Raw genomic sequence first — 19328 nt, 5'->3', positions numbered from 1 at the left:
GTTTAACAATATTTTATGCACATTTTAATGTTTTTCTAAACATAGCTTTTGAAGTTATCTATGATCATTTATACTCAATTTTTCTATAGTTGGATGGCTCAGTCATCAATAATTAGTGCTTTAGACAAAAATGAGTAAAAAAAAAAATAATTTAATGGTACAATAGTAATATCGCAATGAGATGCCATTCTAAGCTGGAGTCCAGTCTCTTCATGACCTCCTAACCTTTGTCTTTTACTCTGGGTACCCCATTACTCGGGTAATGGTGATTCTTCTTTATCATTTGTTTACTAGCATAATGTCAATTAATGATCTTACAAATCCTACAAAAACGTAAGGAATGTGCTTCAGTTATTTTTGTCCACTGATCTAAAGTTTGGTGGTTCAAATCCCACTCTTGACATAAAACATTATTGGTGGAGCGGTTAGATCCATTGATGCACAGGTGCTATTCCAACTGTTGTTGTGTCCATTGCCAAGACACTTAACCCATCTGACCCTCAGTTTCTGTGTACAGAAGTACCCCATGGTGCAGTTCCCTGGTTCCTGTACTGCTAATTGGAAAATACTGCTCTACACAATTGTGAATACAAGACTGAATTCACCTTTGATTTACCTCCCAGTGTTTAACCCATCCCCTCTCTCCTTCCCTCTGCCATCTCTCTATTCTTCTCTCTCTCCTTCCCCCCTCCTTTACCCCCCCTTTCTTTCTTTCTTTCTTTCTTTCTTTCCTGTCTCTCTCTATCTCTTTACCTCCACCCACCACCGCACTCCCCCTCCTGCTCTCTCTTTACCTCCCCCCTCACCTCTCCTTCTTTCTTTTTCTCTCTTCTCACTTCTCTCGACCCGCCACACCCCTTCTCTCTCCCTCTACTCCTCTCTCTTACTCCTCTCTTTACCCCCCCCACCCCACTTCTCTCCTTCCTCTCTTCACCTCCCACTCTTCTCTCTTTTACTTCATCCCACCTCTCTCTTCTCTCACTCAAATCACCTAACCCCCCCCCCACTCCAATCACATAATTCCTCTCTCTCCATGTCTCTCTTCCCCCCACCCCACCTCTCTCTTTCTCTCCCCCTCCTCTCTCTCTCTCCTCTCTTTCCTTGCCTTCACTGTGTGTGGGGCACCTCCAGTGGACTTCCAGGACTCGGCTTCAGGACGCTGCTCGGATTTGGGCCTAAAAGAGGATTATCCTTGGGGTTCTGGGACTGGGTGGACCATGGCTCCGTCCGGGACTAGTCTGGTCCTACTTTTACTGCAGTTTGTACTCATTTGTACCGCTCAGGTGAGAAAAAATTTCACTACCTATCTATACAGACATCTTAGCCAAAATTAAGGTAATCACATGTTCTTTGCAGTATGCAATAGCCTAAAAGTACTATTTGTGAATCTATGTAGTAACAAAGGAGCTGTTTGAATTAGAATATACTATGTATGATTAGGGTACAGTCCAGGACTGAATGTAAGATTGTAGTGAGCGAGCTCAGAGGAGCTGATGACACAGATTGACAGCCTTTCTTCCAGTGCACCCCAGGGCATCTGCGGCTGCACAAGTGGTTAACAAGATTAAAGACTAAATATTGCATTATCATGTGCTATAATAAATAAATAAAAAATTATTAACAATGAATAATGAACTTGTTAAGAAGGATTCAGGGTTAGTAGTACTAAATTAAAGGTTATGGTTATGGTATTAATTAAGTAGTTATTAAGCCTGAAAAATTCTTAATAACCCCCCATAATGAACTACATCTTTGTTCATGCTTTACTAAAGCTAATAGAAGTGTAGTTAGTTAAGTGTTACCAACAAGACACAACTTTTGTTTAGCAGATTTCCTACACACTGAATCTTCTATAAGTTTAGAAAATTTTACTCACATATTTTGTGTTGCTATATTTATTTAATTTTCTATATAATTCACACACATCAATGCCTCGCTCTCTCTCTCTTTCTCCCCGGACCCCCTCCTCACATGTAGACCCTCAGACTAACAGTTCTATAATTGATGCAGGTTTGAGCCGGGACCTTTAGCCTCACATGGCTAACACAAAGAGCTCTGTGTTAGCGTCTGCTGATTTCTACAGGATAAACTGATGGTATTCAGATCATTTTCATGTAAAGGTCAATTATCCCACTGCTCTGAACAAGTTTCTGTCTAGACATTGAGGAACAGAGAAAATGTAAGATTGCTATAATGTAAATTTCTGATCAGAATAGCTAAAATTTCTGATAATAAAAATAATAATAATACTTGAATTCTTGAAGAAATATCTACAAATTTCTCTACACAAGTGTAAGATCTTTTATTGTCTATAAGTGCAAAGAGGTACTGAGGATAGTGTAGCAATTGTACTAATAGTTATTTCAGTAGAAGTAACTTTTGGTCGTACAGTGGCTGACTAGCATTGCTTGGTTTAGATTTGCCTCTGACCTACTCCTCCCAACACTGCCATGGTGCCCTTGAGCAAGAAACTCTGGTAAATATAAGAACTGCACTGTGCCATTCCCCGGTCCCAATAAATAGAGAGTGGTGGGTCAGTTAGTAATTTGCAAATCAAGTTATGATTGCACCATTAGATGTTTCAATTATTTCAGGTAGAACAGTTGTTCAATAAATGGAAAGTAACTTTAAACTTGTTTCGAAACCAATTTTCATCTAAGCATGTGGTGAAAAATGAAGCAGACGTAGAAGTGCCTACTATCTCTCTTCAAATTGTTGAACTAGGTAACTGTCCAGGTCAGGATCCTAGATGCACAAGCGCTCCTATAGTAAATATTATATATTCAATATTATTGAAATCATCAGCTCCAGAGCTCCAGATCTATAAAGCTCCTCTCTTTGAGCCTTTGTGCTGCTGTGTGTTCCTCTGTACTGACCACAACAGTCTCACCAGTGTGATCTGAGTCTTAGTTAGCCCTGTGTATGTACATGTGTGTTCTGAAACCGTTTGAGTTTGACCTGTTTATGTCTCACAGAGGGGTCCTGTTGGCCCCAGAGGTCCCCCAGGACCCCCAGGACCGGCAGGAGTCCCTGGAGTCGATGGCATTGATGTGAGTATCACTGTACAGTTGGTCATTTTAATGTGTTTTTGTTGATTCTTGAACTAAGTCTTGCATGCAGTCACTCACACAACAGATACACTGGCCTGGATGCGTTTCAGATGTGGAGGGTCTTCTGATCTTGTCCTAGTGGATGGGTTTGGAAATGGGCGGGTTTTAATTATATTTTCTGGTGGCATGTTTCTTAATTGGGCCTAGTTGAGAATTCATCAACTTGTCGCAGAAGGAAGAACTACCTGTGGAGATTGAGATCATGCATAGTAAATTGTGTCATGTGAGTGTTTTGGGGCAAATCTGCCATTTTTGTTGACAGTTAGAAAAGTGAAAGTGTAATTATTTACCCTGGACACAGTGCAGGGAGGGGCTTCCTAAAGTCTGAGAACATGTTGTGTGGGTCAATCTAGTCTTTATTCAGGGTTCAGAATTTCTTTCCATGTCTGGGCGGATTTCCTCCAGGCACTCCTGTTCCTTTCATCAGCCTAAAATATGCACAATATCTAGAATCCTCCAGCTAAGGTAGTCCTACGTAAGCCTAGCTAAAGATCTGGAGATGGATCCCAGAAACTGTATAAAAGTGGAATAAGGGAGTGTGACATCACCCATAGTGTTCAGCTCCACTCAAATGAACCTTGAGATGCTAACGGTTACAGAAGTGAATTGGGAGCTAGGCTCCATATTAGTTTTTACAGAAAAATTAGCCAAATAAAAACCCCTGGGTTGTGTAGAGCAGGTTAATAGGAACATTTTAAGACCAAAATGACAAGGTTCACAGCAACAGTTACAGAGAGAGGGGCTTTAATTTTAATAAAAAACATTTTCAACATGATTACAAATCTCCAGTTCTCTTTACTAAAACATTTTTTTTGCTTTGTTTTGTTTTTTCAGGGTGACAGAGGAGTGGACTCCACAGTAGACGGTGGGCCAGTGAGTACAGACTGTGTGTAAATGAATGGATGAACATTGATGAAGAAATCTTTATTTAAAGCAAATCTTTGTCTTCATTTCCAGGGCCCCGATGGTGACAATGGTAAAGACGGAGCAGATGGAGCTCCAGGACTTGCAGGAGCTGATGTAAGTGTCACAAAAGGTGTCAAAAACATAATTATTGCATTTTCAAGATTTTACAACATAGATACATAAGCCTTTAGCATCTGACTATACAAAGCCTTTCACCTGTCTGTGATTTCAACATATCAAAGTATTACTATTAAAACCTTTATTCAATAAAAGGTCTGTGATTGTTCAAAAATCTATTGAAAACCACACCTCTCCACAGATTTGCTCTGTAACTTTGACCTGGTGATGTCATTTCTTTCTTTACATGAAGATAGATAATTTTAATGCCATAATGTGGAATATTACAAGCAAAGCAATAACATTGCCATAGAAACAAGCAGGTGGCTCTCCACCAGAAAGGTAATATGGTGGCATCTTTAACATTAACCTTTTCTATCAGTTGTATGGTAAAGGAAAATTTTGACTGTAAAATCCGAAGCATTGCATATTAAACTCCAGCTCTAAGTATTTGTCTGTGTTAAAACTGGGTACCCAGCTTAATTTTCTGGTGACCAATTAACCAAATGATCTTGACAACCACAACAAAACCCCTGTAGACACATGTAGGATATTAGCAGCCAAATTCCAGCCCTGATTCACTGCTGTTGAAACGTTTTTCTTGGCTTCTCTGAGTAAATGTGAGAGGAGAGAAATCACTGTTACCTGAATGAGAGCTATTTTTGTACAGAGGGTCCAGTGGCAGGGACAGGCTCAGCTTTGTTTGAATTCAACCGGGATCATTTATCAGAGTAGAAAGAGACCAGTGTAGCAGAGCAAAGTGTTTCGGAAATGGTTAAAAAAAAATGATTGAGAGAACCACACATAGAGGTCAAAATAAGGTCACAGGCACCACTACAGGGAATTATAATGGATGGTAAAAAAAAAAAAAAAAAAGACTATAAACTGTCTTATCTTACTGCTTGCTTCACTGAAAACTTCTTAAGACTGTAGGTTCAATTCCAACATTACACTTGTGCACACACAAAGGTTGGGTTTAGATCTCACACAGGGAAAATACATAAACTTGCCTGGACTAGAAAAGAACCAAACCATATGTACTAAAGCGGAAACAAACCAGGACCAGTTTGCATATTCTGCCTGTGTCTGGGTGTGTTCTGGTTTCATCCATTAACGTAAGACATGAACAATAAACCTGTTCATCAGATAACCCTACAGTAATGACAGTATGTTTAGTGGCTAGCACTCTGTCCTCACTACAAGAGGGTCTAGTTCCTGGGCTGGGTAGAAGTTGCTTGTTGTCCCTGTGTTTAGATGTGCTTGCTCTGGGTGCTCCAATTTTCCTCATCAAAATAAAACATATACAGTTTGTCTTTCAGCTAGCAACTCTGAAATTTTATTCCCACTCCTAGTTAATAGTCTAGCCTTGCAACGAGAAGATCCATGGTTTGATTTTTTGATCTAATGGGCTTTTCTTTGGGGGAGTTATAAATAGGAAATAATAAAAAAAACACTTTAATTGACCCATAATTAACAAATATATATGTGACTTTGTGTTTTCATGCAGGGACCAGTAGGACCTCCTGGAGACCCCGGACCAGTCGGACCTCCAGGACCAAAAGTGGGTTTATTTTGTGATGTTATTGTGTTTGTTATTTTAGTACAAATGTGATTATTTTAATGTTGCCTGGGCTGTGTGTGACGATGTTTGGTTTTAGGGGGATCCCGGACCTCAGGGACCTGCAGGAGAACCAGTGAGTAAATGCAATTCATTCTGGCCTTAAAAATTATGTGTGAGTTAGGACTGCAGTTTTTCTTTTGATGATATGCAAAATAAGAATATTGACTATATTATATTAAAAATAATTTAGAAGTGGCTGTCATATTGGTTTTGATGCAATAGAAATCATGCATTTGGTTGAGCTGCCTGTCAATCACACCCATTGAACCAAGGGAGAATTCAGAATTGTAAGGAATAGAAAATCAGTCTGGCTGACCAGGCTAGTGACACTGTTGTTTATTGTTGCATTGTTATCTTGGAGTTACAAGGGGCAATTTCTAAAAAAAAAACAAAACAAAAAAACAAAACACTAGCACTATTCTGTTATAATTATTCTCTCTTTTCTCTTGTAGGGAGTTGGCCCTGATGGACTTGATGTAAGTATTCTTTCACATTTACTACAGCAAACCATACTTCAGGTACGTTCTAAAGGTACTATAGTGATGAAGTGTATGAAGTAATAGGGGTTTTTGTTTGTTTGTTTGTTTGTTTGTTTGTTTTAATAAAATTTCATATTTAAGTCAAACAAAATACATAACAATACATTGTTATTTTCAGGGTATTCCAGGCACAGATGGACTCCCAGGTGAACTCGGGAAAGTTGGACCTCCTGTGAGTAAATGTATACTTTTAGTGAATTATATTTCTAAACACAAAGATCACAAAATACCTATTCACAAAAGATGGCATTGCTAATGCCATCAAATTTGTAACTTGCAGTATGATTTTATTAAACATCTTATTTTTTGCAAACTTAAGTATCTGGAAAAGCTCCACGTGCACATTTTTGCTCAGTTACACAAATCAAGACTTTTGTTTTATATGAAAATTAAAATCATTTTAAAAATATGTTGTTGTTTTTTTTTCTTCAGGGCGCCAGAGGAAAGAGGGGACCAGTGGGTCTTCCAGGTCCAGCCGGGCCTCGGGTAAATTCCACTTTCTTATGTGCTATATTTATATAATATAGCACATGCAATTTAATGTTAGTTGAGGCAAAACTAACTTATGTTTGTTTCAGGGGGCTCCAGGAGTCTACCAGGGAGAGGAGCTGGTGAGTTTAGCTGTAAAGGCAGAATAATGATGAGCCAACAAGCCCTAAGTAACCAAACTAACTGAGGCTGATCACTGCATACTTGTGGGATTGTGAACAGCGCCCCCTAGTTATAAGACTATTCCTTGACCTCAAATAGACTCCTGTGTTTTTCAGTGTCCAAATGCCTGTCCCTCTGGTCTGCACGGACACTCTGGACTGCCAGGGATGAAGGTAAAAACAAATCATTTCAAATCAGCTTCTACTATTGTATGTTAGACTTCAGTGCACTGTTTTACTTTTTGCATGTTGTTTTTAGGGTCACAAAGGGGTCAAGGGTGAATCTGGTGAACCTGGGAGACAAGGACATAAGGTGAGGATTCCTAAAAGCACTGAATGGAAACAAAGTCACTTTAGGCCATTCAAGCAAAGAGCGATCAGCAAATCTACATGTACATTAAACAGTAAACAGAGCTGCTACTGTATGTATAGAGCAGGTTGTGCAATGTTATTCAATATTACACAATGCACTACACCCGGCTCATTTCTACCTTGCTGGATTTACAAGACCACTGTATATGACAAGTATAGCAATAAGACAAATATTTGCAGGGGGGACAAGAAAACTCCATGGATTAACACACTATCTTTTTGAACCAAAGACACATCAGATGGTTCCGCAGTACGTCCAGGCTGAGATACCAGTTACTCAATTCATCAGATAAGTTAATAATATAATAATGAATCTTTATTTATAAAGCACTTTTAAAAACAAGGTTTACAATGTGCTGTACAAGCAGCAAAGAACAATAAAAATAGCAAACACAAAGCATACAAAATCAAACAATGAGGCAATCAGTTCAATTAATTATAATAAATGAGTTAATAAAATAGAATAAATATAAACAAGGAACAAAACCAGCTAAAGGAAGGCTAACTGATAAAAATTCGTTTTAAGAAGTGATTGAAATGATAATACTGATTCTAGCCTTATAACCTCAGGCAGGTCATTCCAAAGCCATGGCGCCCGGACTGAAAAGGCTCGATCACCTTTTGTCCGTAGCCTGGACTTTGGAACAGCTAACAGGGACCTGCCTGAGGATATAAGGCTGTGGGAGGGCTTTTTGAAAAAAAAAAAAAATAAATTAAAAAATCTTAACAGGATAACCGGTCAGGTCATCAGATCACGTGTTAGGGCTGTCTGAGGAGAGCAATAGCCCTCAGGACCAAAGTATCCCACTTCTATGTCCTGCAGCATCACAGCAGCCTCCAGGGGGAGCCAGGGGAACTGTGAGACAGAAAAGGAAAGCTCTCTCCGAAGCTTCTCTCAGCTCTTTTCCCTCTCCTTGTTTTTGGTTTGGGGTTGAGATGAGCTATATAAACTAGTATTTCTCTGGCTCCTCTTGTTCTCAGATTTACTGCTGTTTTACTACCATTTTGTTCTTAGGCAAGACACTTGATTGATTAGACTGCTAGCCATGTTTTGATCAGTCAGTCCCAGGACAACTGAAGTTTCAGTAATAGATTACCATCACTACAAATGAGATTGAGGGTTGAATATAGCAGTTCAGAAACAAAGTCCAGATCAAAATATTTTTATTTAATATGAATCTCTCTGTTTTCAGGGAGAGGAGGGAGACCAAGGAGCACCCGGAGAAGTCGGAGCCCAAGGATTACCAGTAAAATATTTCAACATTACAGAAATGCACAAACTACAGCCTCTAGGTGTGAGAGTGATTTTGTTTTCATGTTTTTAACGAGGTTGTGTTTGTTCGCTGAGTAATTCTAGGGCCCAGGAGGACCTCGAGGATATCCAGGAATTATGGGCTCCAAAGGCGACAGGGTGAGGCAAAGTGCAATGATAATAACAAATTTTAGCATTTTGTTTAGTTCTTCTTGTGGTGCTGCTGCTCATAATGTATGTCATAATCAACTTCCGTTGTGATACATTATAATTGCTCCAAGCTTAACTCATAATTTTTCACTTTTCCAGGGACCGAGGGGTAAATTTGGAGATCTTGGTCCTCGTGGGATTCCAGGAGCTCCAGTGAGTTGATTTCTCTACCTAGAATGTCAAATGTGATTTTAAAAAAGGATTGAAAATGATCTAAAACTGTTCATTTTTAGGGAGATCCCGGTCAAAGAGGATCAATTGGAGAAACAGGCCACATCGGAGCTGTGGTGAGTTATTTATAAGAAATGACAGAACAATATAGCATAGTTTCAACCTTACTCCAAACCAGTGCATACAGTCATTGTGTCCTTGGACAAGACCCTTCATCCACCTACATACCGTATATTGTCCATACATATGAATTTAAACTGTGAAAACTGTAAGATTAGTAACTTCTGTCAGTTAGATTCAGCTCTAAGGTTTTACCATCTAGAAAAAAGACAAATGCATAGTTATCAGTAAACAAAAAGAAGTCAGTTGTTTCTCAGCTAGTTCTGTTATCTAGTTATTTCACAGTTGTCACTTTCTGGTGTTATGTATAGTGGAAAATCTTTTTGGAAAAAAACAACAACACTGTGGCTTGTGTAGCTGGTGATACAGTAAATGGGGGCTTCAACGTTTTGTAAAATGGGTCTACTGACTAATTGTTCTAATCTACTGAGTTTGTTTCTTGTATTTTATTTTTATGTTTCTGTGTAGGGTGACCCTGGTCCAGCTGGGATCAGAGGAGTTCCTGGACCAAAGGGAGAAACAGTCAGTGTCCTGATTTACTCATACAGATTACATATGATCGTGCTGCATTTCCCCTCTTGTGTTACAATATAAACTATTGTTCATAATTAGGGTCTCGCTGGTCCTGATGGGAGAGAGGGAATTCCTGGACTACCTGGATCCAAGGTACAGGACCCAAACAAACAGAAGATTATATATAAATAAGTAACTTTACAGATTTTATAATGTAAGAAAAATATATGAATAATTTTCAGGGTCTTCCAGGAAAGAATGGCGCTCCGGGAGATGGTGGACCTCAGGGACTTCCTGTATGTACAATATCAGTGCTTTACTGCTTCACATTGAATCTTTTTGCTTACACAGTGTTGTTTTAGTCTGCGGTCTATTCCCCATTAATTGCAAAATATGCTGTTATTTGGTCTTTGGCCAGACACCTAACAACCCTAAATGTGATTGTGTGGTTGGTGAAGTGAAGGTGCAGATTAGCAGCCACACGTCAGTCATTTTGTCCCAGGGCAGCTTCTTTCTGTTACAATTTGAAGAGAGTTCATCACTTAGCTTGGGTACATGATTATCACACAGCAGAAGGTATGTGGCCATACCAGCTTGTCAAAGCCCGATGCCATCAGATCTCAGAAGCTAAGCAAGGCTGGGCCTGGATAGTACTTGGATGGGAGACCACTGGGAAAATCTGTCACAAAAAGTGTCATTGTGTTCTTAGGCAAGACACTTCACCTATGTTGCCTAGTATGAAAGTGGTGTGGGTGTGAGTCCATCAGTCTTCCCGAGGGCAGCTCTGGTTACAGTAGTGGCTTGCCACCAGCGGGTATGGAGCGAAGGAATAATGATCTGTAAAGCGTCTTTGTGACATTATGTCTGTGAAAGACACTATATAAAAATAAACTTACTTACTTAAGGAGGAAGCTCTCAAAAACTCTTTGGCAAACTGTTAATATCCACAATGTTTAGCCATGTGTGTTAGCAGTTAGCATGTGTTAGCATGTGTTAGCAGCTTTAGAACTGTTGTTTTCAAGCCATGAACTAGGGTTGACTGCCTAGCCCATCAGAGCTCTGCTTTTGACACTTACTTCCAGGTCAAATTAAAAAACTTTAATATTAGCAACAGATTGTGTCCGGTGCTGATTTTGCAATATAGTCTTATTATTTAAAAAAAATAAAAAAATAAAAATCTTTAGGTTTAATTTAATTTGTTTCAATTTCAGGGTTTACCAGGAGCTTTTGGCATGAAAGGACACCAAGGACCAAAGGTATCGAGTTGTCGTACATAAACTTTTACAAATGAAAATAGATAAATAGATAATAATAAATTGATCATCAAAAATAACTGCTGTTGTTTATAGGGAGGAACAGGAGACCCAGGTGTAGCCGGGATGATGGGGTCACCAGGGAAACAGGTCAGGACAAAGGTCAAAGTTAATGGTATCTTTATTTAGGAGAGATTTAATGTGCCTCAATATGGCTTTTTAGGGTGAACGAGGAGAGCAAGGAGAGGTCGGACCTCCCGGTCCCAGAGGAGGACCAGTGAGTCAAGATGAAACCTGGCACTGTTCAATTTAACTCCAAAAATACACTTTAAAATAAACATTTGTATTCACTTGTCTATTTCACTGCATAATTTCAGGGTGAACGAGGAGTACGAGGACCTGATGGGCCAATTGGATTACCAGGAGCCAGGGTAAGATGCCACTTCACAAAAGGCATAGACAATATTATTGTTTTTACTTTACTGTTTTTGTGGATAGTAATTTCAAACCAGTGAACCAGTCCTACATCTAATGTTCAGAGTGGATAAAGGGCATGAAGTGAACAGTATTATGACCTACAATATCTGCTGGATGAGACCAGTGACCTCTGAACACCAATAATTCTGGTTCACTTCCTCTGGCATTGTTTTCTCATTCATTGTGTCCTTGGGCAAGACACTTGTCCCTGGACAAACACCCTGTAGAAGTCTGGTTTGCTGTGATGTAAGGGAAAAATCTTTATATCATACTGAATCATGGAACCGGCCAGTAGTCTAGTGGTCCAGATGCTGTACTAGTCTCTGTGTCATGAAATTAATGGAATGTCCCTTCCCACTCTTCACCCCATTTCACACTTATTCTCTAATCTCTAATAAAGAAAAGATCTAAACGTGAATAAATTCACTGAGTTAAGTCACCTCCCCTTTTTGTTAAACATAAGTATCGCTGTTGAACATTTACACTGAATCTAATTGGCTGATGTCAAACCCTTGTTTTACTGCTCAGTCTCTAATCAAGCCGAGAGGAGTATGAATGGACTCTTGTTACAGAAATCCTGATTCCCCGTCAGTTCTAGCCCAGATTTTGGGGGCTGATTGTGACAGGAAAAGTGCCTACCTGAGCCTGAAAGAACCCTCTGTGTGCAGGAATGCATTCACTGTACAGCAAAGTGTGGGAGATTTGGCTGCTGCGTTTAAAAGGTGTACGAATGTTTTTCTGTGGTTAGGAAAAGATGGGGGGAGTTCAAACATGGTGCACAGTGCACAGTCTGTTAAATGTATGAAAAGTGTATTTAAAGACATTTTAAATATGTGTTTTTGCAGGGGCCCAAAGGAGATCCTGGGTTTCCAGGTTTGCCAGGACCAGCCGGGTACAGAGGACAGAAAGGAGATAGAGTAAGAAATGTGGAAAATATAATGGCAAAATTGGTAGAGTGGTTGTCTAACCAGTACTGACCATTGCAGACTGTCATTGTGTCCTTGGGCAAAACACATCATAGATCTTGCCTATGTATACACAATCCAGAAGTGTTAAAAACCGCTTCCTATTGATTTATCTGTGTTATAGTTTCCACCACGTATTAAGAGTCAATAGCTAACTTTCAGCTGTGTACTTATTGTATTTATATTATACTTATATATATATATATATATATATATATATATATATATATGGCCAATATATGGAACTATAGATGCCTTTAGAAGCACTGTAAGTATAAATGTTGTGTTTTAGTGATTGGTGGTACAATGGACCAATTCATTATTATACTGATTATAAAAATGTATAAAATACTGTTCAAAGTTGGTTGCTTATATAATTGTTTTAATGTTGTTTCTAGGGAGCAGTTGGACTTGATGGGCCAAAAGGAGAGCAGGTATGTTAAATAAAAAAATAAAAATAAAATTATTTGCTAACAACAGTGTCAGAACACGGTGCCAATTTTCAACTCCAAAGATGTGGATTATAGATTTATAGACTCAGCATTTGTGGATTTTCTTTTCAACATTTCTTTCAAAAACTGTGAATCATCTCTATAGGCCCTTATACTCCACCTGCAATGATGGGAACAATTTTTAAATATGAACCAAGCCTAGAATTCACAAATTTTTTATAGTTATTTATCTAAAATTATAGATCCAAATGGAACTTTTATTTAGACAGCTTCCCTCAGACAGTTAAACCTGATATTATAGAGTGATGATATTTAGTTGAATTTGAGCCAACTTCTGTCTGTTCATTACAGGGACCTCCAGGAGAAGAGGGGGTGGCTGGAGAGAGGGGAGACCTGGTGAGTGGTACAAACCATCACAAAATATTATTCATTTATATTTAAAGTTTATTAATGTGTGTGGAAAACAATATTGTGATTTGAATTGACATAGCAAGCCACTGACATTTTAAAACTTGGATATTTTTTAGGGCGACGAAGGTGAACAAGGAGAGAAAGGATCGGTACGTATTATCCAAACCAGTGACTGTAAAAACTAGGACCAAACTAGGATTTAGGTCTATGAAACAGGATTTTGAGGAAGGACTATGGTCTAAGATATGGGTGCATTCACTCCTGCACATTAACCAGATTGAAATTGGGACTAAACCCTAAAAAAAATCTGGACTAGATCAGAACTAAACCAGGAGTAGAATGGAACCAAATCAAGTCCATATCAGGACTAAAATGGGCAAAATTTAGGACTAAATGACAAGTGTGAATGCACCCTTAATCAGGCTTAAACCAGGACTAAACCGGGACTATCCCAGGACAGCGGCAAGACCAAGACCAGACTAGCGCTAATCCAAACCAAGACCAAACCAGAACTAAGGGTGTATTCACACTTGCACAATGAATACATCTAACTACATCTAAACTTAATTTGGAATCGAACTTGAACTAGATTAGGACTGAACTAGGACTAGAACCGAGTCAAACCAAGTCTACATAAGGACTCAAATGGGTTCAATTTAGGACCAAATAATGACAGACGTGAACGTACCCTTAAGGAGGACTAACACAGGACCAAGACAGGACTAAACTAGGACTAAGCCAAGACTAATCCATGACTAAACCAGGACTAAAACAAGACTAAGACAGGACTAAAGCAGGACTAAGCAAGGACTAAAACAGGAGTAAAACAGGATAGAAGTAGCGCTAAAACGGGACCAATCCTAATCCAAACATTCACCACATTTTATTAGTTGTAAATTGGGTGTTAATCCAGAATTAAATTTGAACTAGACCAGAACTAAACCAGAACAAGAAAAGAGACAATCCAAGTCTATTTTAGGACTCAAATGTACTCAAACCAGTATCTAATAATGACAGGTGTGAAGACCCTTAAACAGGATTAAACCAGAACTATCCCAGGACTAAACCAAGACTAGAACAGGACAAAACGTTTACATACTGACTTAAATGGGTTCAATTTAGGACCAAATAACAGCATGTATGAACACCCCCTTAAACAGAAAGAGAACCAAAACCAGACTATCCTAAATCCAGACCAGAACTTGTACGTGTACTTAAAGTTCTTGATGATATTGCACATACAGACTGGTCCTCCTGGAGAGACGGGAAACAAAGGCCCTGAAGGCGGCCGCGGTATCCAGGGGAAGGAGGGCAAAGCTGGGCAGCCCGGACCCAGAGGCATGCAGGGAGATATGGGAGTACCAGGCCTGCCTGGGCTACAGGGACCAGCGGTGAGGAGATAAACACTTAACAAACATTATTTAGATTCAGACACATGACAGAATTGTGTGAGACTGTGTTTGTCTGTACGTTGCATCAAATTTTTACTGACTTAAAATGTGAAAATCAAAAATAGTTAATTTTAAATGGTTTGCTGTTGTCCGAAGTTATTCCTCACTTACCTTATTCATTTTTAATATACCAAGTATTCATCACATTTATAAGTGCCTTTCACAACTTTCACAGATAAGAACAGATTTTCCTATGTTCTCATAGCTCTGTGTTCCTACATGTACTGGGCTGTAGGGTTATGGTTAAAGGGCTCATATTATACAATTTTCTACCTATATATTTAGGCTGAGTTCTTCTCTCAAACTGAAAACACTGTTCCACCTTGTGATGTCATGTGGTAATACAGGAAATCCTCCATTTTAAACTCCATATACCTTTAGTGGAATCATTTGGATAATTTCAACCCTGGAATTGTCAAACTCTAATGAACTAACAGTAAAAGGTAACGTGAAACCGATCACTTCCTGAAATCACAAGGTCGAACAGAGCATTATGAACTTTGGAGATGTAGACAGGCTAATAATAAAGGGTTACTCAAACATGTGTGAATAAAACAAAACACTACTGTGGTGAGGGTAGAGGTTTTGGAAATGAGAGAAAACAGAGCTCTTGGAACATAGATAGCTAACAACAACTGGCATGCTATCATGCACTTCCTGATTCTTAAAATGCTTTAAAATGAAATGTAGACAGCACAGCTTGGTCTGATTTTGACCTCAAGAGCTACTTATACAATATATCAGTCCTGAGGCAAGACAAGTTTTGGTACAGCCATTTTAACATCTACTATTATGATTTATTAAGGGAAAAACACCCACAGATGAGCACATCAAACAAGTCTGCACAAGAGTAATGCAGGGTAAGTCCATCTATCGTCTTATATATAGCCATCAATGTTTCATTTCAAAAATTAAGCTTATTATAGATTAGAATTTAATTGTTACCATCTATCTACATGTAAATGGACAGATATCTTCGTAACTAGGCCTGTCTTATTATTATTGTAACAATTACAATCCATCATTGATGGAACATTGGTTTGGGGGGTCAGTATTAATGGTGGGTACTTCTGGGGAACTTTTTGTTATTGTGTTGTGTTGTTATTCTTTGCAAGATAAAATTTGAGCTGTAGAGGGTTGAATAAATCATTTATGTGATGATAAAGTGCTGCATTTATTTATTGCAGTTCATGTTCATTAACAAAACTGTACATATATCCCCTAGTTGTGTATTTCTGAGTAAAATGTGTTCCACCGCAATATATATGGGAAAGGTTATTAATGTATTAGCAAGTAGCCCGGTTCAAATCTGTTAGGGGTGGGAAAATGTGGAATAAACCAATCACACATACAATGCACTTTGTTCTAGCAGCTGGTGATGCAAAAGTGCTAAATTAAGTAAAGAATCCTGGGTCTACGTTACAATATAAGCAGCTCATCATACTGAATTGAGAGCAGATATGAATAAACTCATCTTAGTCAGTTGCCCTACCAGCCAAACCCACAAACTTTGATAAAATTGACAAAACAAGGCATATGGGTCTGGAACCATATCCTGTCTCCCCAGTTTCAGTTGGGTGGGATTGACAGGTGGGCTGACCAATTGGGGAGACATTGGAGTTCATTCAGGTCAAAACAGACATGGCGGGTTACTGAGAAACAGTGCAGAGTAAATAATTGGTCAGGCAGCTAGGGTTATATAAAGTAAGTTAGTGTAAAGCTTACTACAAATCAGAAAGTGACAGATAAAGTATTCATCTAGACTAGGTTTTCTCTTTTTTGTCTCATGACTGGTCAGGTGAGAATGACTCCTGCTGAGTAAATAACAATAAATTTCTAATAAAAACTAATACATTTGAATACAGTTTGTCCTTTTTTTTTTCTTTCATTCTCTGCTGCACTGACCTTGTCCCATTGTCCCACAGAGCAGCTAGCCCAGCTGGCAGCTAGCCTAAGTCGGCCTGAGTCTGGGATTGCTGGTCTGCCTGGTCCCCCCGGGCCACCAGGACCTCCAGGACCCACCGGAGAGAATGGCTTCCCTGGACACACAGGCTCTAGAGGGCTGCCCGGGCTCAAGGGACCCCCAGGACTGCTCGGGCGCAAGGGACCCAAAGGTAACATTATCATATTATGCTGGCATGAATAGTGGAGGTAAGGCAGTGTTTGGTTGCAGTTGTATTTACTAGAGTAACTTTTTAAGGAGTTGTATTTATCAGTAGTTTTCAAACACTATACTTTTGCTCCTACTTGAGGAGTATATTTTGCATGTAACTGTACTCTGAGGTTTTGGTTTCTCTCTCCACTTTCTCAGGATCAATAAAGTATCTATCTACCTACCTATCTCTCTTTCTCTCTCTCTCTCTCTCTCTCTCTCTCTCTCTCTAGATATATATATATACATACATACATACATACATACATACATACATACATACTTACATACATACTTGTTGTATTAGTTGTTGCTTCCAGTTGCAAAATTGTCTTCCCTTTTCTGCAGGTGACCAGGGAGACAGAGGAGAGAGGGGTCCCACAACCAGAGGACAGAAAGGGGTGCCAGGAGCTACAGGACTCCCAGGTGAGAGACAGAACTCAAATGTTCTTTTTATCATTTTTATAATCTTTTGCATGAAGTGTACATGTAAAGCCCCCACATTATTTAATCTATTACTGTGTTATTATCACCTAACAAGTCAGATATCTTATGTTCATACAAATACATGTATGGGTTTTTCATAATAGTCTCAGAAAGTGGCTCAAGGACTTTAAACTATAAGATTAATTGCAGTTTTATTGTCTCAGTCCCTAACAAATAATAAATGTTTTTGGATTTATATTTTGGTTATTTGTTTCAAAAACAATAAATCTACCAGAGAGTTATATAGGCCCCTGTCCTCCATATGAGATGATTAGATCCCTCTCTTTATTTTAGGGGAGCCGGGCAGAGCAGCGTATGGTACAGACGGTCGTGATGGCGACAGAGGACCTCGGGGGGCTCCGGGTGTCGCCGGGGTACCAGGTCCCCCTGGTCCTGCAGGCCTTCCTGGGTACTGTGAACCCTCTCAGTGTACTCTGCCCGAAGTACCATCAGGATTCGCTACCAAAGACACAGGAACCAAGGGCCCCAGCGAAATGTGAGGGACTGGAGAATGAAACTGGACTTTCAAATCAACTAGAAGAAAGAACTAGTGTTTTAATATTGTTGCTTTGGTCATCAATCTTTGCACAGTTTTGAAACAGTGCTGCATATTGAGTTTGACAAAGAAGCAACAAAATATTGCAGAGTTAAGGAAGAACAATTTGCTGTTTTCAGAGAGTTTAATGATCTTCTTCTATCAGATGGGGACATCTTTCCTCTATTCATTATGGTATTGTCCTTAGAAATATCCAAGGGTCCATTGTATTGGCATAGCTATCTAACAACACCACAGATCAGCAGATTACCAGGGCATTTTTGCCTGTTCCCTGTCTCAATTATACAATTCAAATCAAGCTGATAAAATTTCTTTACTTTCACCACAACTTGTATTTTAATCAAAGATTCCACCTATGCTAATTTACCATGCTTCTCTCCTCTTTTCTTTGTTTCTGTTTTCAGCATTCACAAATCTAACCGGCACTTAAATAGACACTTTCATTTGCTCACCTATTATTTCAAGCTGTTTTTTTTTTCAATTTCCTTAAATATGACATACAGAAATATTGTTTAAGAACTGTTTTGAGTGTAGTTCTATTTTTACAATGAAAATAAATAACCTTACTATTTCTCAGTCCACAAGCCAGGACGGATCAGTCTTTGCAGCAGTGCCAAGGCTGTATAAATGGGATTTGTTTAATCAAAAAAGGTAAAAGAAAGCTTGGAAGTAATATAGTTACTCCTCCATTTCAATAAGGGATTACTTCTGTTGCCAAAAGATGCATGTGACAATGACTATAAAGAATGACCTAAAAAATTACCAGAGCTGATAAAATCCCAACATAAAAAGCAAAATCTTGAATTCATTGTCTAATTGTCTGTCTTTCTGTATCATATGAACCAATCCTTGTCTTGTCTGTTAAATTGTATTTCTATGTGTTTATGTAAATGTGTCAGTATAAAATTACATTGCTGAATGCCATGTCTTTTTATCTGTCAAAATCTTTGTTGTCAATTTTTCCACTTGAACCCACTTCCTGTGACTTTCCTGTAAGTGTAGAATTGACTGTACTGTTTGAACCATGGGCTGTGTAAAAAAACTAAAACTATATAGCAGTTTTCTATTACATATTATTTATTTTCTTGAGGCTGAACACGACAACTTCAACTTGTACAAAGGAGGAAAATAAAAATGTTTTTATAACCTCTTGCATGGTTTTATATGGATACGTAAAAATTACTACTACAGTTTTTATATATATATATATATATATATATATATGATCTTGTAGTAATAAAGTTAAATTTCCCATGTATATGGCAAAAAGTATATGTGTGATTGGGCACAACATTTCACTATACCATATATGAAATATATTAATTGTAACTGAATAAAATTAATTAAATTTAGGCCTCTTAATGGAGAAAGCAGAGGAGACAAATTATGACGTAGGTGAACGCTAAAGGAAGAGCAGCATTAGAATAATAATAAACCCAAATCTATCATGTTTTCGTTATCTACAGTATTTTACTTTTAGCTGTTTGGTTGCCAGCAGTAAAAATCTGAATGTCTTTTAGTCCATATATATTCAAAAATAAAGC

General features: G+C 38.6%; 1 protein-coding gene across 1 annotated transcript; it reads left to right on the top strand.

Moving 5' to 3' along the window:
* The first annotated feature begins 1217 nt into the window (after positions 1-1217).
* On the top strand, positions 1218-18880 carry col9a1a (collagen, type IX, alpha 1a). The gene is made up of 32 exons (XM_020929396.2): positions 1218-1283; positions 2976-3050; positions 3945-3983; positions 4068-4130; positions 5641-5694; positions 5792-5827; positions 6207-6230; positions 6412-6465; positions 6726-6779; positions 6872-6904; positions 7061-7117; positions 7203-7256; positions 8509-8562; positions 8673-8726; positions 8877-8930; positions 9011-9064; positions 9537-9590; positions 9681-9734; positions 9824-9877; positions 10793-10837; positions 10931-10984; positions 11058-11111; positions 11212-11265; positions 12157-12228; positions 12675-12710; positions 13080-13124; positions 13256-13288; positions 14384-14530; positions 15396-15450; positions 16516-16704; positions 17091-17168; positions 17523-18880. Exons 1-32 carry the CDS (start codon positions 1218-1220, stop codon positions 17726-17728), a joined length of 2055 nt encoding a protein of 684 aa, XP_020785055.1. The 3' UTR covers positions 17729-18880.
* The last annotated feature ends 448 nt before the right edge of the window (positions 18881-19328 follow it).

The sequence above is a fragment of the Boleophthalmus pectinirostris genome, unplaced genomic scaffold, assembly GCF_026225935.1.
Source record: "Boleophthalmus pectinirostris isolate CB_2022bp ecotype Guang Dong unplaced genomic scaffold, ASM2622593v1 HiC_scaffold_22, whole genome shotgun sequence".
Classification (NCBI taxonomy): domain Eukaryota; kingdom Metazoa; phylum Chordata; class Actinopteri; order Gobiiformes; family Gobiidae; genus Boleophthalmus; species Boleophthalmus pectinirostris.
Note: the sequence above shows the minus strand (reverse complement) of the source record. Positions and strands in the feature narration are given on the sequence as shown.